Source organism: Micromesistius poutassou (assembly GCF_964030765.1).
Source record: "Micromesistius poutassou genome assembly, chromosome: 11".
Taxonomy (NCBI): domain Eukaryota; kingdom Metazoa; phylum Chordata; class Actinopteri; order Gadiformes; family Gadidae; genus Micromesistius; species Micromesistius poutassou.
In genome coordinates this window covers 2,625,081-2,647,009 of record NC_140281.1, presented here as the reverse complement: position 1 = coordinate 2,647,009, position 21,929 = coordinate 2,625,081, and the positions used below count along the sequence as shown (strand labels likewise).

At 48.9% G+C, this 21,929-nt stretch overlaps 1 protein-coding gene across 13 annotated transcripts in view; it reads left to right on the top strand.

The window, feature by feature from the left end:
* Positions 1–21,929, top strand: part of LOC311355268 (uncharacterized protein) — a 63,775-nt gene that overhangs the window by 6,525 nt on the left and 35,321 nt on the right. For all 13 annotated transcript variants that reach the window (XM_084475017.1, XM_084475009.1, XM_084475016.1 and 10 more), the window contains exons 3-19: positions 3,693–3,766; positions 4,032–5,667; positions 7,057–7,236; positions 7,559–7,590; positions 8,145–8,246; positions 9,822–9,931; positions 10,076–10,226; positions 10,465–10,636; positions 10,768–10,882; positions 11,289–11,452; positions 11,558–16,800; positions 17,011–17,319; positions 17,545–18,941; positions 19,040–19,168; positions 20,584–20,709; positions 21,419–21,541; positions 21,765–21,866. In XM_084475017.1, the coding sequence (XP_084331143.1) occupies positions 3,693–3,766; positions 4,032–5,667; positions 7,057–7,236; positions 7,559–7,590; positions 8,145–8,246; positions 9,822–9,931; positions 10,076–10,226; positions 10,465–10,636; positions 10,768–10,882; positions 11,289–11,452; positions 11,558–16,800; positions 17,011–17,319; positions 17,545–18,941; positions 19,040–19,168; positions 20,584–20,709; positions 21,419–21,541; positions 21,765–21,866 (10,165 nt within the window). The remainder of the gene's footprint in view (positions 1–3,692; positions 3,767–4,031; positions 5,668–7,056; positions 7,237–7,558; positions 7,591–8,144; positions 8,247–9,821; positions 9,932–10,075; positions 10,227–10,464; positions 10,637–10,767; positions 10,883–11,288; positions 11,453–11,557; positions 16,801–17,010; positions 17,320–17,544; positions 18,942–19,039; positions 19,169–20,583; positions 20,710–21,418; positions 21,542–21,764; positions 21,867–21,929) is intronic.

Genomic DNA, 21,929 nt, shown 5'->3' with positions numbered 1-21,929 from the left:
TTTAATTTCTGCATCAGTCTATTAAGTAGAGTGAACAAAAAAAAAATCTTAATATAGAATAATGTTATCGCATGTTTTCCTAATATCGTGCAGCCCTAGTCAAGACCACCATAGTGCGCTTTCGGTAATTACACACCAGGGGACTCATAACTACTACAGCCTGGCTTTTCTCAGTCAACCTATTCAGTTCTGTATTATGTATGCATTGTCATGCTGCATATGTAAAATCTGAATTTTAGGTCAGCTTCTTTTGTGTCGAATACAGTGAGGGGTTCCTTTTTAAGAGAGAAATTACATCAACTCGAATCAACTCAATCAGAACACATTTGTGTTCAATTGTATACAATTGAAAGAAAACATTCTGTTTGTTGGCCTGTCTAGGTTAACTGGTGGAGCATGGCATTAACACAGCCAGGGTAAGGGGTTCGATCCCCATGCAAAGAGTGTGCACTCACTGTATTTAAAGACTCATTCGATAAAAAACCTCCATCAAATGGCATATAGATTGATATACTTATTTGGGGGAAGACCAAAAGCAATTGATCGCTGTGAACAATGGGTATTGCTGTAATTAAGCATAACTAACTCCAGCCCCCCCCCCCCCCCCCCCCCAACTCATTCTGGCCCATACCTTCCTTCCTCAAGACCACTAGCGTACCTTTTTATCCAGAGGTGACTTTCCTTGAAATAAATCAGACTATTTCACTATACAGTGCTTCTGTTATCCCATTACTGGAGCACATGTAAATGCGTCAATGGAGTCACTGCTTTAAACTGATTATTGTCAGTAGTAGCTGTGTGGCTGCATGCAGACAGACTATTTGTTGTGTGCCGTCACCGCCGTACTGTATCTGGCAGACTCCCTGGGACACTTCCACTGCTTTCACAAGTCTACAGGTTGTTTAGGTATCTATCATGCTTTCAAAGTCTCGGCTTTTCAGTATCGCTTCTGCATTGTGATCTATCATTCGTTAAAACAAGACATTATGCTGGGAGGAAGTTCTGTTTGCTCATGTGGGGTCTGAGTAGTCCTAGTTTAATAGAGCTTGCTCTGCAGTGATGCTGTTGTTCAGAATGTTAACCCCGGCCTCTCCGTTTTAGTGTCCAGATTGTAACGTCATAGGTTTGATTGGACGATTAGTAAACATATTTCTTCGCCCCTTATTCTATGTTGCTCATTTAATATTGTTTCTGGATTTATCCTCCTGTGTTTCATTTAGTCTGATGGTATGGTCTTCCAAGGAGACCCTAAAACTTAGCCTTGTAGCAGCAGCCACTATACCGGTTGTCTTATCTGCTCTCGTGTTGTTGTTGTTGTTGTTGTTGATGATAACTCTTATGAAGACGATTGGTATCCCTCTCACGCTCCGTCAGCTGCAGAGTCAGACTGAGAGCGGTCTGCGAGGACGCGGTGGCTTGATGCCCTCACATTGAGCCGGTGGGATGACTCAGCCTATCTGTGATTCACTGCTGATAACGGCAGCACTTTGTATTTTACTCCAGTCCAGGTGAAGGGAGGTGAGGGGGTTTTAGCGGGTCTCAAGTGAACGCACTAATAAGGACTTTGCACAGCTTCAAAGGGCTTTGGGTTGGCCTAGTAAATTGATGTATAACCTATATATTACTACACTGTATGCAAACACATCAGCACGTGTGTGTTTCATGTAAAGCACAATGCACTCGCTGACTCATGGCATGTGCCACTCATGGCAGCACATATGTTTGCACGTCTGTGCGCATGCAAAATGTGGATTTCATGCTTATGGTTGTGGTATTTTGTAAGCAAAAATGCTACATTCCGAGATGCATTGGCTTGTGTTTACAACAAATCAATTTAGTTAACAAACTAACGGATTCTGATTCACACACACAATGTCTGTTCACACCTGCGAAGCATGCATTCATCACAAAACATCAAACAAAACACAATGTATTGACAATGAGAAAGTGAGTTTCTATGCAATCTAATTCCTTGGCATGCACACAGATGGACCTGACTGTGTCCATGAACAGAGGCCACGACCTCATGTAAAGCCCTGCCTTTGTGATCGGGGGAAGGCTGTGCTAATGGAAAACCATAACCCTATCATTCAGTTCTGTTTGGTCCTCCTTTGAATCCGCTGATTTAATTTCAAGTTGTGCAGCGCAATTACTGGGCTAATATTTAATGTATTGGCATCACCACCAAGTCTACGTTCTACCCCTGGGTTAGGGTTAGCATTCATTCATCTAGGCCAGCGATCTAAAGGTCATAAGTTAAAGGTCATGACCGACCTAGGCTCTTTGTTTCCCTTATGGCCGCCATCCCCAATGAAGCAGTGCTTAATGAGTTTGTGTGGGTTTATCATCACATGCTGGTACAGTCAGCAGAAGGCAACGCTCGTAGAAACACAAGGGCCATCATCATTTCAATAGCAATACATTTGTGATACGTGACTCTCATGGCAGGACTATCTCAATAGCCTCAAACCATGTCACCCTTTATCTATTGACCCCCCCTGGTCTCTCTGTTGCTTCTTTTTGTTTTATCTATTACGTTTGGTTTTTATAACGTTTCTCTAATTTAAATTTTTTTAGTTTTTTTTTTCATGTTTTTCGAAGTCTTCTGACTCCAATATACATGCCCTTATTCGTACAGGGCCAGGGGATGTTTGTGTGGTAGCACGCTGTTATTGGAAAGGAAGTGGTTAAGTTGCATGCTGGGTAAGCAGGCGAGTGGTCGGGGGTTGGAGTGGAGGGGGATGGGAGAAGAGAGAGAGTGCAAGAGAAGGAGAAAAGGAGGTGTGTGTGTGTGCGTGTATAGTGGCTCCAGTCCAGCCAATCAGCTACTCCAGTCCGGGTTTTAACATCGTCCCCTCCCCCAGAACTGGAACTTCTTTCCACAGCACAGCTCTCAGGCCTGTCAACAAACATAACACACTCATACATACACAGACATGCAGTCGCTACATAATACTCAATCATAAACATAAGACGCACACATTCATGCATACACATAGGGAACTAATTTCTCCAGAAGCATACCTCAAGGACTCGTATAACAGACATGCATTGCTTTGTCTCTTTTGTCTCTTTGTGTGTGTATGGCTGGGGCCCAATAGTAATTCTGGGGACCAATAGTAGGTCTTGATGCGGAGTCACCAGGGTCAACTGAAGTCACTGAAGTTGTTGGACTTTCACCATCAGTATGTTTCCCATTCGACTTGGTTGAACAAATGCATACAGAGATTGTTTCCACTCGCACCTTCATATTAACAATGCAAAATGTCATGCAAATGTATGTGGAGTACGCATGCACAGACACACAAGCACTCGTTCTTGCATAGTGCAGTAGTACAGTGTGTGTACATATGTCCATGTTTGCAAGAGAATGCATTCGTGACATGTTTTCACATTAACTTACGGTAGGGGAAAACAATGGTTTGATAGACAGAGACGGAAAGATCAGGCCAGAGATAGAATTGTGAGTGAGAGAGTCAAACGATGCAAGACAGACAACAGAATCTTTAAATTGGACCGGCTCCATACTGACTCAGCTTCTGATGTCCAAGAACCACATTCATCTTGGATTTAATTTACACACACGCATGATTGCAGCTGTTTTTTGTCAACCCTGTAAATTAAGTTAAACAAAGTCAGCAATCTAACTATTTACATAAACACATTTCTGCGTTTCTCTTTTCTCTCTCCAGCCGGAGGAGTCGAAGTCGAAATCAGGATGAAGACACCCGGAGTCCAACAGCAAAGAAAACCCCACAGAAAACAGGTGTGTACTTGCGTGGCACATCTGTGTGCCTCATTCATAAAATATGGTTGTTATGGAAACCAGCTGTTGAACTTTGCTTTATACCAATGCTGCTTTCGGTTTTCCACACTGCATCCCCGAGTTCTTGAGGATATTTTTTAAATATGTCCATTATCTCTTCCAATGTAACGTTAAGTAAAGTTCCCTTTCACACCACACTCAGGGTTCTTTGATTTGTCATTGGTGAAAGCATGTTGTTAACTCCTGCTTGCTCTCTGTTCCTCAGAGGTTAAAGAGTTGAAGCCAGTGGGCCGACGACGATCAGCTTCAAGAAAAAAATCCACCCCAGATCCCGAACCAGATCCCGATCCCGAACCACAACCCACAGAGGACCGGCTCAGTCCACAACCTGAGCAGAACCCCACCCCTGCCCTGTCTGACATTGAACAGGACTCTCCCTCCAAGGATGACCTGCCAGTGCAGAGCCCAAACCCTGACCCTGGCCCTGGGGAGGGAGACAGAGCCAGCCCCATCCCTCCCAGCCCAAACCCTGACCCAGACCCCGGCCCCGGGGACGGAGACAGAGCCAGCACCACCCCTCCGTCTCCGAGCCCAAACCCAGACCCTGGTCCCGGCCCTGGGGACGGAGACAGAGCCAGCACCACCCCTCCATCTCCGAGCCCAAATCCAGACCCCGGCCCTGGAGACAGAGCTAGCCCCATCCCTCCGTCTCCGAGCCCAAATCCAGACCCCGGCCCTGGAGACAGAGCTAGCCCCATCCCTCCGTCTCCGAGCCCAAATCCAGACCCCGGCCCTGTAGACAGAGCCAGCCCCATCCCTCCGTCTGTCGGCACAGTGTGTCCGCTGGACCCCGGTCCTGGACTTGCTTCTGATCATGGAGAAGGGGCCCCTGCCGATCCTGTCCCCGCTTCCCCAGTGAACAGCCCCGTTAGTAGCCCAGTCCCTAGCCCGGAAGCAGAGCCTGACCCTGGGGAACAACACCAATCCAGCCCGGATGCTAGTCACACACAGTTGGAGGATTCCCATAATCTTTCCCCCACTCTAATGGAAGTCACATGCAATGCTACTCCGAGCGCTATGGAGGGCACACCTAGTACCAGCCCTAGCCCCATGGAGGAAGGTACCAGTCCTCAAAGTCCCAGCCTAGTGGAAGGCAATTGTTCAGCTAGTCCTCTCCTTGTAGAGGATAGCTGTTCTGCTGGCCCTATGCCTATGGAAGGTACATGTCCTCAGAGCCCTGTGGAGGATCCCTGTCCTCCCATTCCCAGCCCTGTGGAGGATCCCTGTCCTCCCATTCCCAGCCCTGTGGAGGATCCCTGTCCTCCTATTCCCAGCCCTGTGGAGGATCCCTGTCCTCCCATTCCCAGCCCTGTGGAGGATCCCTGTCCTCCCATTCACAGCCCTATGGAGGATCCCTGTCCTCCTATTCACAGCCCTGAGGAGGATCCCGGTCTTGGTAGCCTCAGTCCGGTGCAGGAACAGTGTCTTCCACAGGACGGTAGCAGCGTGGTAGAGGAGCAGTGTCTTCCACAGGGCAGTAGCCCTGTGGTGGAGGTGGAGTGCCCTCCCAGCCCCATGGTGGAGGAGTCTCCATGTAGCCCCACCCCGGTGTTGGATCCATGCCCCTGTAGCCTGAGCCCCATGGAGCTTTCTTGTCCCGGTAGCCCCAGCTCTGTGGAGGAAGAGTACTATCCACACAGTCCTTTGCCTATGGAGACCACTGGGGAGAGGGACAGCCCGATGCTTCAGAGCCCTGTTCCCAGCCCCGGCCAGAGTCTGTGCGCCAGGTTGAGCTTCAGTCCTGGGCAGGAGGAGGACTCTCTGTCCCCTTTGTTCCACTGTTCCCTGTCCGACGATTCTGGAGGCTCGCCGGCCCCCTCCCTGGGGCATGCCAAAAAACGGTAAGATATTTCTAATTATTTATCTTCCATACCAGGCTTGATTTCTTTCTGTCTGCTTGACTCTGATGCAAGGTATTTGTTTCTGTGCAGTATTGGTAGTGCCCGTTCAGCCACCACTAGATGAACTAGCTAATGATAAGATGTTCATGCATACAATGGTGAATGGAGTGAGCATGTCTTGTGTCGGCTGGCTGGACCCAAGTGGGATGAGTTAATTGTGCCACTATTGGAGCGTGGAGCTTTGACCATCACTGCCTATTCTGTGCTTATGGATTTTCATTGTTCATATTTGGCTTTCTCATGTCATCCCATGACCGCTGACGGGACGTTCTACTATCATTGGCTGTTACTGTTCCAACGCCAATGACGTAGTGATGTCCATTACCACTCCTAGCAGATGGTGGTGACCGATTTTTCAATGGTAGTTTCTAGGGATGTGCAGCTCTCCTTTCAAGGTTCGATTCGATACACATTGCGATGCATGGGCTCCTATGCGGTACAGCCATTATGCCTTCAGGTTGAAACTATTAGGTTAGGTGTGATTTGATTGGAACATCTATGTGTGAGATTAAGGGATGCCGAATAAAGAATGATTGATAATGAGTAGCGAGTACTCACCTTTGGGTACTTGTGGATGCCATGTACTAGTAAGAGTCATTCAGTAATAAATAAAATTTTCAGTTAGCACAATAGTAAGAGTGCTAATTTCACTGGTAATTAACCCATTTACTAAGGCAGTATAAGGCTCCTCGGCATGTTTGAGTAGTGTAGTGATGAATTGTGACCTTTATAAGCCTGCTATTCATACCTTTTGTGTTGGAATAATATAAGCCAAAGGAATTATTAAATCAACATTATTTCTGTCTCTTGGTTGCCTCAAACAGGGCACCGACTAGCCGATATTGCATGTTTCTCCTCTATATTCTGCATGCTTGCTGATGTAGTTTTACCTTACTCATTCATGGTCCTATTACCTGCTTCTTAAGGTTGTGGAGTAAGAAAGAAGTCCGCCAGGACTGCCTAATTTTCATCAATATTTCCCTAATCTTTGCACACTTACTCTGGGGAAAAGAAAAAACTGCCGATCCGATTTGCACATCTCTCAGATTGGCCTACGTCAGCTCAAATCCCCTAGACACTGACGGCAGCAGACAGTCGGCATGACCCCAGTCAGTGGCAGTTAGAGAAATTTGAATGAGTTTGAAAATAATCAGTCATATAAATGAGACAAACTTTGTATTTTGTGTCTACTTTTCTCTTTTCTGAGCTGGTGTGGCACTCTACGATGCCGAGTTGTGGGACATTTAAGGTTGAACAATCTGGCATGTCAGAAGGCTATCGGGCCCTAGACTCACTACTGCCTTTTATTCTCTCCCCTCTCACCGACAGAGTAAAGCAGTGTGCCTTCTGTTACCGTGGTGACGACCCTCCCCTGGGTCAGGGTCACCTGGTGGTGTTTGGACCCACGCCGGGCTATATCCCCCTCCACATCCTCAACCGCCGGGCCTCCCCGGACCGTGATAACGATTGCCATGACGACTGCTACCAAGTCGACCAGGGGGCTCGCACGTATGGCTCTTCACGTTTTCAGTTTTTCACAATAAAAGCATGAACACTTAACAATAAGCATACATCATCTAGCATTTCTAAATCGGGTTCCAAGCATTGCTAATTTACTTGGGTAATGTACTTTTTAGTAAGTCACATGAATAGTGATGGACTAACACTCTAACTCTCTTTCTCAAACTCTTCTCTCTCTCTCTCTCTCTCTCTCTCTCTCTCTCTCTCTCTCTCTCTCTCTCTCTCTCTCTCTCTCTCTCTCTCTCTCTCTCTCTCTCTCTCTCTCTCTCTCTCTCTCTCTCTCTCTCTCTCTCTCTCTCTCTCTCTCAAGGTGCGGGAGTCTGGATGGTTCTGGTTCCAATGGTGAGTAGAATGCAAGCAGCACCTGCCTTTGAATCCAGAATGTGGAGGCGGGGCATCACAGTGGCGCACCGGGTTAAAGCGTGTACCATAGAGGCACAGTCCTGAACTCAGCGACCCGGGTTCGAATCCTGCCCGTGGTCATTTGCTGCATGTCCTCCCCTCTATTTCCCATACCTTCCTCTCTATCTCTCTCTATAATAAAGCATAAAAAATGCAAAAGGATGCAAAAAAAAATAAAATAATGAATGTGGAGGCAAATTAGGATGTGTCTTAATTGAAAATACTTATTCCCATTACCCAACTGGCATAAACAACCTATTTGAAGCCAGAAGGACTTGTGGTCTAGTCCTTACAAAATAGATATGGTGGTTCAGATTAAGGTTGAGTGTTTTTTTCTCACTAGTAAAGAAACTGGCCAAAATGTAAGTGAGCCACTAAGATAATTTGGTACTACTTGTTCTGTTGGAAAGTAAGCAAATATGTTTTTGCTTCTGGTAAGCACTGCTTAGTAGTGACTCTTGGTGTCTCACATTGTTCAATATCATGTCTTTCAGATGAGGAGATGGACCAGAGGACATCCACAGAGTTCATACAACAACTGGGTGCAATCGGGCTGCCCCACGACATCAATGTCCAATCACTGTTTGATCCCACAGGTACACACGCATATGCACACACACAGATTATTTTCTTTCCATGTTGTGTTGGAGCTTACAAAAGAACAGGGGGAATCATTTAAAAGAAAATATATTAGAAATATCCATTGAAGCAATTGTGTGTTTTTCAGTTCAGTTAATGCATTAGAAATGGCTTCCAATTAAACAGCTTCTGAGTGCACACACACATGCACGTTAAGGGGGTAGTCAGGCATGTTTAATAGTGATGTAAAAGGCCTGGCTATAATGAAGTAACTGATTGGCTCGCCATGTAGATGGCCAGATCCTACCTGCTGGGAAAGAGTATGGATGGAGTTAGGGGTGGGAATCGAGAACCGGTTCCTACTTAGAACCGGTTCCAACTAATCAATTCCATCGGAATTGTACACCTCCAACGTTATCGATTCTTCTCAACGATCCCTGTGCGTCATTTTCTGGTTTTCTCGTCGAGTGCCATGTGTTCAAAAGCCTGCACACGAGTCAAGCAAATAATATATCCTGATTCGAAAATGGATAACGCACGGATCAGCCAGCCTGAGTGGTAAACTACGACCCCAAGTCATCCCCGCTGACAGCAACACGCTGCATTGGTGGAGAGACACGGGCTGCAATAAATACCCTTCTCTCAACATTGACGCACAAATCCCTGTGTGCCAGGCGCTCCCAACGTGTGTTCTCCGCCGCACGTAACACCGTGAATAAAAAGAGAGCCGCACTTGATCCAGATCAAGTTGATAGATTGGTGTTTCTAGCAAAAAACATTAATAAATTAATTTCTTGCAGATAGGCTATAAGTCTTAGTACTCCTGCTGCTGTCTCCTGTTTAAGTTGTCACGTCATTGTTTGCACTGTGTAGTTCCGATTCTGTTTTTGTTTTTCATTGCATAGCCTATTTTGTGATATGCATAGCGGCACTTGATATTGATTAAGATACTGTTTCAAACAAAGAGGATATGGCCTTAGTCCTGTTTATGTCTCCTCCTGTCACGTTATACATTTGTGATTGAATCTCTGTTACAGTGGGGGTTTTTTTGTGGGGGGGGGCAGGGCCTCGTAGATATTCAAATATATACAAATACATTGCTTGATATCCGTTCGTACTTGATTTTTTTCAAAAGTGATAGCCCTATATAATAGTAGTAGTAGTAGTAGTAGTATAGTCGTTTTTATTAATAAGGCAGAGCAAGCTGCATACAAATATCTTCCGGTTTCATGCTGATGATGACACAGATAGCTCTCAGGCAGCTGGCCCCTTGACATCGGCTCAAGTTACCTCTATATTTTCTTTCCTACTCTATATCCTGTCATGGTGTTGTTCAGTATGTAAAAAACAAAAATGTAATGGTTGCTTTTGGTGTGAACTGTTTAGAACTCCTTTTTTGCCACTCAATGAACTACTCAGGAATCGGTAAGAGAATTGATAAGGAATTGGATCGATAGGCAGAATCGACAATGGCATCGATATTGATCAAAACTTATCAATTCCCACCCCTAGATGGAGTAATTTACAACTGCCTGAATAGGCTTCCTTACCACAACCTGTGTCTGTTTTGGTGTTCCCCATGTGCGGTCTAGGCCAGTGCTGTGCTCACCTGCAGTGTGCATCCTGGTCAGAAGGGGTTTGCCGAGGGGAGGGCCAATCATTGCTCTACGTCGACAAAGCCATCGACTCAGGAAGCACACAGGTATGAATCACTAGTTGGTCATCAAGTCAATTTCATGTTATTAAAGTGTAACTCAACATGAGTCAACTGATACACTGGTCCTCTGGGTCAACCAGATCTTTAGCCGGAGTCTGCGTCACTAAACATGTCCGCTGTCCTGTCCAGGTGTGCGTGTTCTGTCTTCGCCTGGGGGCGTCGTTACGTTGCCAGGAGACGAGTTGTGGGCGGAGCTACCACTACCCATGTGCTGCAGCAGCCGGGGCACACCAAGACTGGGAGCAGAGACACACGTTTTGTACCCGACATACGCCTGCAGGTACACACACACACACACACACACACACACACACACACACACACACACACACACACACACACACACACACACACACACACACACACACACACACACACACACACACACACACACACACACACACACACACACACACACACACTTTCAATTACTGTCCAGTCACGCACCTTTCTTTAAATTTGCTCTTCTAACATTGTTGCTCTGGCTTTTTCTTCCCCCCCCCCGTCTTGACCTCTAGTTTCGTCGCAGTGTGTGTTGTGTTCTGATGTGGGGGACGTCGGCAACCAGTTGATGTGTTGTTGTTGTGGTAACCGTTACCATGGTAGCTGCCAGGACCCCCCCATAACGCCAACCCCTCTTTGTAGGGCTGGATGGCAGTGTCCTCTCTGTAGGGTCTGCCAGACCTGCAGGTAACACACAAACACTCTCACTCACACACACACGCACACTATACTATTAATAATAAATCTTGTTTATGACATATTTCTTTAACCTTCATTTGGGAGGATTGAATAAGATGCGTGTGTTTGGTGTGTATTAGGTTGCAAGGAGATGAAAACGCGCTGCTAGTCTGTGAGTGGTGTGATAAAGCCTATCACATGCATTGTCTTGCACCTGCCTGGGAAGAAACGCCTGGAAACCGCTGGAGGTGTAAGGTGCGAAACACACACACACACACACACACACACACACACACACACACACACACACACACACACACACACACACACACACACACACACACACACACACTAAGTTTGCACAGTCACATCAGCTCATGTACAGACCTCCGCCGGGTAGTACCAAGAGAGTATACATGTCAATACTATTGAAAGACTTCAGGTAGATTAGATTCCCTGGGAGATCAGGCTGCAGTGTCTGCTGCTGGCTGAGGGGGAAGTTTTAGTAGATATTAAAGTGAAACGCACTCGCTTATTGTTCTATGTAGATATCGTGCATACTGTTCTATCTGGATGATGGCATCTCTGTCCATGTGGACTGAGCTTTGTATCGCACTTCTCCTTATATGCCCTTTATATGACCTCTCCCGATTGTCCACAGAACTGTCGCGTGTGCAAGCGGTGTGGCGTGAGATCTTCAGGTCAGTGGGCCAATCACCTTTCTCTGTGTGAGTCATGTGACCCCGGCCTGCCCTGCCCACTCTGCGACCAGGCTACAGATCCCTCTTCCATGCAAAAGCATCTCACCTGTTGCACCTGCTATAGGTACAGTACTCAAAACACAAATGCACAAAATACCTTTGCCTGTCGCATCACATTCGAAACTCGTCGCATGTGTATATCTGACCTGTGTTTGTGTGTGATCTCTAGGTCTGTCCATGTGCAGTGCGCTGGACAGGTCGACACATTGGATCCCGACAGCTACACTTGCTCCTTCTGCAAGACTCTGGAGGACTCTACCTCAAATGCTTTCGGAATGCAAAGCCCCGCACAGACTCTGTCCCTCTCAGAGACTCCACCTGTCAGCTATACTGAGAACATGCCATCGTCTCCACATTCCCCACCCTCGTCTTCTCAGCCTCCACCTTCCCCTACTGAGGCTCCACCCTCTCCTATACAGGCCCTACTCATGCTGCCACAGCATTCACTTTCACTGCCACAGGCTTCATCCCCAACACATATGCCTCTATCACCAGTACAAGCCCCGCCTTCTCCTGTACAAGCCCCTCCTTCTCCTGTACAAGCCCCGCCTTCTCCTGTACAAGCCCCGTTTTCTCCTCTACAAGCCCTGCCTTCTCCTCTACAAGCCCCGCCTTCTCCTCTACAAGCCCCGCCTTCTCCTGTACAACCCCCGTTTTCTCCTTTACAAGCCCCGCCTTCTCCTTTACAAGCCCCGCCATCTCCTGTACAAGCCCCGCCATCTCCTGTACAAGCCCCACCATCTCCTTTACCAGCCCTGCCTTCTCCTGTGCATTCCCCAACTTCACCTGTGCAAGCCCCAACCTCTCCTGTGCAAGCCCCAGCCTCTCCTGTGCAAGCCCCAGCCTCTCCTGTGCAAGCCCCAGCCTCTCCTGTGCAAGCCCAAATGTCTCCTGCGCAAGCCCTGGAAGTCCTGCCTTCTCCTGTACAATTCCTAGAAGCCCTGCCATCTCCTATACAAGCTCTAGAAGCCCCAGAGTCTCCTGTACAAGCTCTCGAAGCCCCACAGTCCCCTGTACAAGCTCTCGAAGCCCCACAGTCCCCTGTACAAGCCTCCTCCTCTCCTGTACAAGCCCTAGAAGCCCCACCTTCTCCTGTGCAAGCCCCACCCTCTCCTGTTCAAACCCTGCTCCTGCTGCCACTGCCCCAACTCTCAATGCCACTTGCTTCGCCCTCTCCTATACAGGGTCCTTCTCCTCTTCAAGCCCCACCCTCTCCTGAACAAGCCCCATGTCCTCCTGTAGAAGAAACCATGTCCTCTCCTGTACAAGCCCTAGAAGACCCCCCTTCTCCCGTACAAGCCCCATCCTCTCCTATACAAGCCCTAGAAGACCCCCCTTCTCCCGTACAAGCCCCATCCTCTCCTGTACAAGCCCTAGAAGACCCCCCTTCTCCCGTACAAGCCCCATCCTCTCCTGTACAAGCCCTAGAAGACTCCCCTTCTCCCATACAAGCCCCATCCTCTCCTGTACAAGCCCTAGAAGACCCCCCTTCTCCCGTACAAGCCCCATCCTCTCCTGTACAAGCCATAGAATCCCCGCCTTCTCTTGTACAAGCCCCGCCTTCTCCTGTACAAGCCCCGCCTTCTCCTGTACAAGCCCCGCCTTCTCCTGCACAAGCCCTGCCCACTCCTGTACAAGCCCTGCCCCCTCCTGTACAAGCCCTGTCCTCTCCTGTTCAAGCCTTGCTTTCTCCTGTACAGCCATCAACTTCTCCTGTACAGGCCCCTCCCTCTCCTTTGGAAGCCCCGCCTTCACCACAACAGGCTCAACCATCTCTTGTACAGGCATCAACTAACCCAGTACAGGCTCAACAGGCCCATACATCCTCTGAATGGGCTCCATCCTCACCGCAACAGGATTCTACTCAAGCCCCTCCTCCTGAACAGGCTCCACCTTCTCCTATTGAGGCTCCACCTTCTCCTCTAGAGGCTCCACCTTCCCCTGAACGGTTCCCTGCGTCACCGCTCCCAGTTCCACTTTCACTGCCATGTGCTTCACCCACCACCACAGAGGGGAAACTCATCTGTCGTCCACTCAATTTATCATCTTCGCCAGTGTGTCCACTCTCTCATACAAAGGTCTCAACCTCACCATCACATTCTCCACCCTGCAGCCCGCTTCCTGCTGCATGTAGTTCAACAGAGGCTACAGCTGCCGGCTCTACTCACAGTCCTTCCCAGCACAGACTTCCAGAGTCTATGATGAGTGTTTCACCGACCCATTGCGGTCCTCCGTCGCCCAGCATTAACCACACCATCTCCAGTCAGACCCAACAGAGTGCGTGGAAAGACAGCCCTTTGAATCCCCCCTCAAGTCTTACTGTGCAGATCACAGAGGTCCAGCTTGGGTCTGAAGAGACGGAGGCCATAGCCATTACTGCCATGCATGGCAGCCCTGCACATTCTCAATACAGTGGGACTATACACAGCCCTACACAAACCAGGCCTAGCTCCATCACGGCTGAGCTCAGTACTGTGGACAGGGAGCACAGCCCCACGTCACACACATGTACACAGGAAACAAATGCACAGACACAGCCAAGTTCTATCCCCAGTAGCCCCTCTAATCTGAATATCACACAATCTGACCTTGGTGCAAAATGTAGTCTAGTGATGTCTGCTCCATCTTCACCAATTCCTTCATCACCAGAGCACCGGCCCACAGAAGAACCTACACTGGACCAGCGGAGCCCTGAATCAAGTATTCCCACTCAGCATGCTGCCCCTAGCCCAACGTTGGCTCAGGCTGAACAGGACATTTCTGCACTGGACAGGGGAAGCGTTTTACCCACCTACTGTAGTCCGACTCTCTCGTTAAGAACCCAAGCGGTCAGAATGGCTCTTTCAGCGCCATGTAGCCCCTCCCACTCACCTCTTAGACCCACACAATGTAGTTGGTCACAGCCTGCTAGCCCTGCACAGCTTAGTGCTACACCTCTTTGTGCAAAAGAAAAGAGCTCTGCAGAACTGAACACAGAGGCTCCAGGCTCTATAACGACTAGTCCTAGCCATGAAAACCAAACACTGGAAAGTAATCTTGCCAATCTTATCCCTGCTCTCGACCTGCCTACCGCCTCCTCCCCAGTTTGCTCTCCCACGCCGAGCCCTGTTAACCTTGAAGACTCTAGTTTACTTCCCACCCCTGCATTGCCGACCTCTGAAAACCTCGACCAGGGTACAACCTCAGAAGAACTGGACAACCAAGCTAGCTCTACTGAATCTAGAGATATAGTGACTATCCTGACACCAGCTAGCCCAGCAACAGAAAGTTCTCATGTCAGCCCCACTCATGTCTCTGCTCGTGCTACTCCCAGCCATGCTAGCGAAATGTCCGCTGCAACCTCTACTGCTAGCATTAGTCTTGCCCAAGACTCTCCTGCTGCCGCCACTGTCCATATGAGCCCAACACATCAAGCTAGTGCCTCCCCACTGTCAAAAAGTCCCTCCCCCGCAACCACAACTCAGGATGAGCAGATTGAGATGCCTGTAGCCACCCACTGTCCTTCTGATTCAATACAAGATAGCCTTATCCATGGTAGTTCCCCTCAGGCAAGCCCAGTCCATTCAGAGTCAAGGAGTGCTAGCCCAATCCTCAACCAGGCTGATGCTGGCACCACACACTTGAGTTTTTCAGAGGGTAGTCCTTCACACCATCAGACTAGCTCAAGTCCAACTCTTGTCAGTACAAGTGAGAGTGTTTCTGTTGATAGCCTCACACATGCACAAGCCAACTGCAGTTCCACGCATGCCAATCGGGGAGAGGTTAGTCCCATGGCTACACCAACCAGCTTCAGTCCAATGTCCACAGATACCAACCGTGTCCATAATCCTTCAAGTGATACAAGTCCTTCCATATCCAATACTTGCCAAACACATGTAAGCCCAGTTAACACCAGTTGTGCAATCATCACCCCATGTGTGGCTGGGTCTAACCCTTCTGCCCACTCTAGTCCACCCCATGATCACTCCAGTCCGCCTCATTCTAGCCTGTGCCATGCACATAGTCCCCAGCAGGCGGACTCAACACATTGCAGTCTTCCAAACGCTAGCCCTGCACACAGTCCAGTGCACACCAATGAAACCCGTGCTAGCCCAACACATAGCCCCGTTGAGACCAGTGAACCCTGTGCTACCCCTACGCTTAGTCCACTGTACACCTCGGGTCCCTGCACCAGCAGCAGACAAAGTCCTGTCCGCAGCGAGGAACCCTGCGCTAGCCTTTTGCAAAGTCCAACATACACCAGTTATCCTCGCGAAAGCCCTGCTCCCAGTCCTCCGCACACCGGGGAATCCTGTAGTAGCCCTATGCACTCTGCTCCAACCAGTCCTCTTCAGGTACACCCCCAATCTGTTGAAAGTACAGACTGTTTTAGCCACAGAGGCGCATCACCGCCGAGCCCCTTGCACGATGACGACTCTACTGTTAGCTCAAGGCCAATTAGTCCTCCACAAACCCAGGAAACCTTGGTTACAGAGGCCCAGGACCCAATTGCGACAACAAGCACCCCTCATGGAAGTCCTGCTGGCCCTGTCCTGCCCTGTTCCGATGAGGGTTTCTCTCAGGCGGCTACATGCCACACTGGCTCTGTCGGTGCCGGTTCACCACCGTGTTCTCTGATCCATGATCGCCCTGTCCATGGTGGTTCCACTCCGTCAACCCCCATCCACGCTAGCCCAGTCGACACTAGTCCTCTTCTGTCTAGCCTGACTCATGCTAGCCCAGTCCATGCTACATCTCCTCAGACTGACTCCATCCATGGTAGCCCTGTCCATGAAAGTACCTCTCCGTCTAGATCCGTCAATGCCAGTTCTGTCCATGGTGGTTCTCTCAAGTCCAGCTCAACCCAAGCTAGCCCTGTCCATTGTAGTTTCACTCAGTCTAGTTCTGTCCACGCTAGCCCTGTCCATGAAAGTTCTTCTCCATCTAGACCCATCACCGTTGGCCCTAGCCATACTAGCTGCCCTCAGTCTAGTTCCATCAATGTGACCTCTGCCCATATTAGTTCCCCCAGTTCAAGCCCCTCTCAGTCTAGCTCCATATGTGCTAGCCCTTTTCTGGCTAGGACCACACACACAAGCCCTGTGCATTCTATTTCGACTCCAGCTAGTCCAACGGTATTGAGTCCTGCTCACTGCACCGCTGCAGTGCCTAGCCCTAGCACCAGCAGAAGTGGAGAAGTTGATGGAATTATCTCTGTGGACGAACCCAACGGCCATCAAGAAATCCCCCTTCTCGATCAAATCACTCACTCGCAATACACAAGCCCCACGTTGAGCCCCACGCATCTCCCCTTCACGAAGACAGGTGCTGAAGCCTCAGTCTGTTCTGACGGTAGCCCTGGGCCTGCAGGATTGCTTCCTAGCCAAGTCAGTCCCCGGCTAGACCAAGTTTCTCAGCTACAAGTACCTCTTGGTGAGTGTTTTAAGGTTTCATTACTATTGCTTTTAACACTTTAAGCACATTTAAATAATTGTTATAGAAAAATATAGTTTGAATATAATTTACTCATAATTATTTTGATATTCTGTAAAAAAAAGTTTATATTTAATAAATCTTTTGCCTTTTAGATTTACTTCAGCAAGTCTGCCAATACTCAAAAGTCAATTCCTAATTACCTTTCAGATGACACCATTGCCAGGGAGGAGATGAAGGAGGAGAAAAATGATGTGGTGGAGGCGCTGGCAGAGATGGAACCAGAGACGCAGAAGGCTGAGGAGAGGACGGAACCAGAGGAGGAGAACCAGGTGGATGAAGGGGTTCTTGGGCGGATACCGGAGATGGAGGACCTGGAGAAAGTTCAACACCAGAGAATCGAGGAGGAGGAGGAGGAGGAGGAGGAGGAGGAGAAGGAGGCAGTCCCCATACGAGAGGAAGAGATTGAGGCGCAATTTCAAGGGGGCCCACAAGAGGAGCATCAAACATCACTTCCAGGTAATAATCTTCCTCATTAAAGCCCATCGTGGGCTAGTTTTACTGAGGCCCCTAGGTGAACACATACATGTTTTAGACTCTTTGTCAGGAGTCACCATGTTTTAATGATAGTAAAACTTGTGAAATGTACACTCAAAATTTTGAAAATAGTCATAAACAATCATAATTATTGTGACAATATTAACGTGTGTGTGTGTGGTGTGTGTGTGTGTGTGCCTTTTGAAGAGGATGAAATTGAGGACATCCAGTTTGCCAACATCCAGACCATGGTTTCTCAGTCTCCACCCCGGACTAGCACCTCCTCCCCTCCTCTCCCCATCAACACCTCCTCCTCCTCCTCCTCCCCTCAGCTCTCTCCCCAGCAATCCCCATCCAGAAGCTCAGCCCGGCCTCTCTCCCCGTCCTCCATCACCTCCTACTCCCCGCATTCCTCTCCTCCCAGAGCTGGTTCTCTGGAGGTCAGCAGCTCCCCCCTCACCTTCTCCCACCGGGCCGCTGTACCCCTCTCCCCCTCGCCACTCTCCTCGCCCCAGCCCTCCTCTCCAGCTGCTTCTCCGGCCATGGCGCCCTCTCCACTGGTGGACCTCCTCCAGGCGGAGGAGTCCACTGGTCAACAAGAGGCAGAACCAGAAGTGGGAGGAGAAGAATCCCCCCTGCGCTGCCACGTGGCTGTAGATCGCCCAGAGGGCCATTCGGACACCTTGGCATCGCCTGACGATGCGATAACAGCCACTGTTGACCCCCATAAACGTCAGGGTGACTGTAGGGGGATGGGAGATGACGAGGGTGTGCCGGCAGAGTCGCCACGTGCTGAAACCTCCAGACCTCAGTCAACGTTGATGGACGACGGCGAGGTTGCCAAGCAACAGTCAACAAAGGAGCCCCACGTCGAGGAAGAACAACCGAAAGAACCAGGAACGGACTCTTTCTTTCCAGCGGACGTACGGGGTAGGGAGGAGGACAAGAGGAAAGGGATCAACTTAGACGAGGGCCAATCAGAGGTGGAGTGTGTGGAGGAGGTGATAAGAAAAGAACAACAGGTGGCGGAGGAGAGGAAAGGGATCATCTTAGACGCGGGCCAATCGGCGGTAGAGTGTGTGGAGGAGGATATAAGAGAGGAGCAACAGGTGAAGGACAAGAGGACAGGAGGGACTGAGGACGGGACACGTCAAGAGGACGAAGAAGACGATGAGGTGGAGGAGGAGGAAGTGGTGGAGGAGGAAGTGGTGGAGGAGGAGGAGGAGGAGAAGTTGTCCCTTATTGCAGCACGAGACGAACAGCCAGTCAGTCCCATGCTGGAGCTGGACACGGAGGTGCTGGAGCTCATGAGCTCCTCGTCTCCCCCAGCCTCCCTCCTGCACCCCTCCCACAGCCCCTCTCGCTTCCGCCGGGCCAAGAGCTGGTGCCTCAGACCTCCCCCTTCCTCCAGACCCTCGGACGACCTCTCTATCCGCCTGACGATGTCCCCCTTCTCCACCGAGGCCTCCCCCGACAACTCCCCCACCAGGGACCCGGCCACCCCGCCTCCCCTCTCCCCCTGCTCGCCCCCGCTCTCTCCCCACTCGCCGCTGTCCCGGGATGACTCCTCGCCGAGTGTGTCAGAGTCGCCGCTCCACAACAAGGTAATGGGGCGGACCACTATGGAAGAATTTATGAAAGACTAACTCTTCCACTGCCTTGATATTCGTTCTAACTGTTTTGTCGTTGTTCTGCTGCGTAGCAACTGGTCTCCAGTTCGAGTGTGTCGCTGCTGTCCACCACCATCGTCCCCATCACCCTGAAGATCGGTATGGGGAAGCCTGCCATCACCAAGAGGAAGTTTTCGCCTGGCCGACCCCGAGTCAAACAGGTAGAGGCTCTTAAACACTTAACCACCCCACCTCCCCCCTCCCCTTTCACACGCACAACGTGTGAAACAGGACATCCTGTTTCACATGTTGTGCGTGCGCGCGTGTGCGTGTTGTCTTTTGTCCATCCGTTTAAATGTTTCGTGTAAATTAGGCAGATTGCTGTGTAATGCAGGCTTCTCCTGAAATGTATAGAAGTCAATCCACTGAAAGTCAGCCATGCAGTACAGCGTAGTCTCCTCTGCTGTCCTCTTTCCTGTCCTGTCCCCTCCTCGAGAAACCCTTGTCAGCAAGTCTTCATGATTTTATCAAGCTCGATCACAGTATTTTGGGCTTCCAAGCATGGGTCCCGAGCATGTCATCTATGCTCGCATCCGCTGTCCGTATACACTGTCAATGAATCATCACCAGTCTATCGCCCAGGCCCTCTAAACATGAATTTCAAGCCGTAACATCAAAGTTGATGTGTATTTTAAAGCCACAATCTACAGCTACGATCATTATGGAGCAAGTGCAGTTTCTGGGGAGCCTCTTTCCCACATCCTTTGAGGATCTGGTCTCTCTAAGGGAATGTACTTGGATTGATAGCAAGACCAATGAAAAGTAGCAAAGTATAAACCCAGTGTTAAGATATCATTTTAATGGGTGTTGTTCACATGATAATGCATGGAGTAAATGTTTTTATAGCAATAGCTGTATGGGCTCCCATTGCCTGCTGTTGACTAGCAGGGGGATTTTCAGCATGCTATATATATATATATATATATATATATAGCATGTACATGCTATATATATATATATATATATATATATATATAGCATGTACATGCTATATATATATATATATATATATATATATAGCATGTACATGCTATATACATGCTATATTTACATTCAGTGTTTTTGTCTTGTAACATGACTGGCTGCAGCTCTGCAGGTTCTCAGTCAGCATCACAATCAATCATGTATGTTTTTGTTCCTGATCTTCTTTTGTCATGTACTTTTCCTCCTCCAACCTGAAACTCTCTGTCACTAATTTTACATTTAATGTTCTTCACCTCGCCTCCCGTTCTCCCCTACATTCCCTGACGTCCTTTCTTTTTTTGTTGTTGCTCCACGTTACTTCACCCTTATCTCTCTCGTGTTACTCTGCCCCTACTCCCTACTGTAACTCTGTTGCTACCCCACTATTTCTCCGCCCCCTTCTGTGACTCCGCCCCTTTCTACTTGTTGCCCTGCACCTCATATGTAACTCCGCCCCTACTCTAATCTGTAACTCCGGCCCTACTCTACTGTAACTCCGCCCCTACACTTTCTGTAACTCTGCCCCTGCTCTACCTGTTACTCCACCCTACTCTCCTGCAACTCCGCCCTACTCTATTCTGTAATTTGGGCCCTGCTCTACTCCCTACTTCAGAGTACCTGGTGGAGTAATCGCAGGGCAGTGAGCCCCCCCTCATCCTCCCAGGATTCCACAGGAGAGGGGGGGTGGAGCAGCCCTAAGTCCCGCCCATCGGATTCCCCCCTGTGGAGCATGAAAGTGGTAATAGAAACCCTAACCCTGACTGGCTCTCTGTGTGCGGTTGATGCTAACACTTATGTTACTGACCCAATGAATCAATGTGGTCGCCTGGAAGGCAACAGAGGCAGGTCCCCTGTCCAGACTGGGGCTGTTGAACTGAGAGCCCCCTTGTAGCTCGTCTCTGTTATGTCTCTCACAAGGTTTAAGTGGGAACCCGCTGAGTGGTTAAAGTCATCTTAACTCATTACCTCAGAAACAGATGGACACCCTTTTTATCTGGTGGTCTCAAGTCTTAGTTTGGCGTCATCGTGCATGTGTGTGTGTGGGGTACATTGTTGTCTAGATGAAGACACTTGAGTGATGAGTAAAAATAACAAACCAAACCCCCCAAAAAGTATTAAATTAAAATAAAATTGATCAAAGAGTTGAATTTAACTATGCTTAATAACATCAGACGAACAATTGGCAGCCTAGCCCCTCACACCACAAGTTAAGGACCAAATCAGGCACACACAGTGTGGTAGATCAGAAGGAAATTCTCCTTCTGCACGGCTGGTTAACCAATCAGCCTTATTATCCCAGCCATTCACCAGTCATACCCAATGAATCCAACCCATTTGTTCACAAAACAGATAGGGACAAAAGCAAGACAAACGATACACCTACAGATAGGGTTGTAATACGGTAAATGTATACCTTCCATTTTTAACCGTTTTCTTATTCTATCCAGGGCCGAGGCTCTGGCTTCCCAGGCAGGCGGAGAGCCAGAGGAGGAGGAGGCTTCGGGGGAGGAAGAGGAGGTCGAGGAAGGAGCCGACTGAAGACCCAGGAGTACATCCCTGTGTCGCCAGGCGTAAGAAGAACACACGCATACGCACATGTCTGCATGAACATGAAAACACACACATACAAATGAAAAAAAATGTCCTAACGCCCGGATACATTTCTACATTCATGTACATAGACAAACCATTGGTCCCTTCTAGTGGATCATTTTGTATATCTTTATTGTATTTTTTTTAATTGTTCACTCTCATTCGCTGACTTGTAAATAATTCTGTTTCTCTCCATTCTAGATCCCTAATGAGCCGGTCTATCAGCTGAAAGACGAAGAAGAGAACTCCATGCACAACACAGTGGTCATGTTCTCTACTTCTGACCACTTTACGCTCAGACAGGTCAGTCTTTCTGTCTGGTTGCCATATGAGAAAAGGACGATTTCAGGTGTTTTAGTAGTGGCT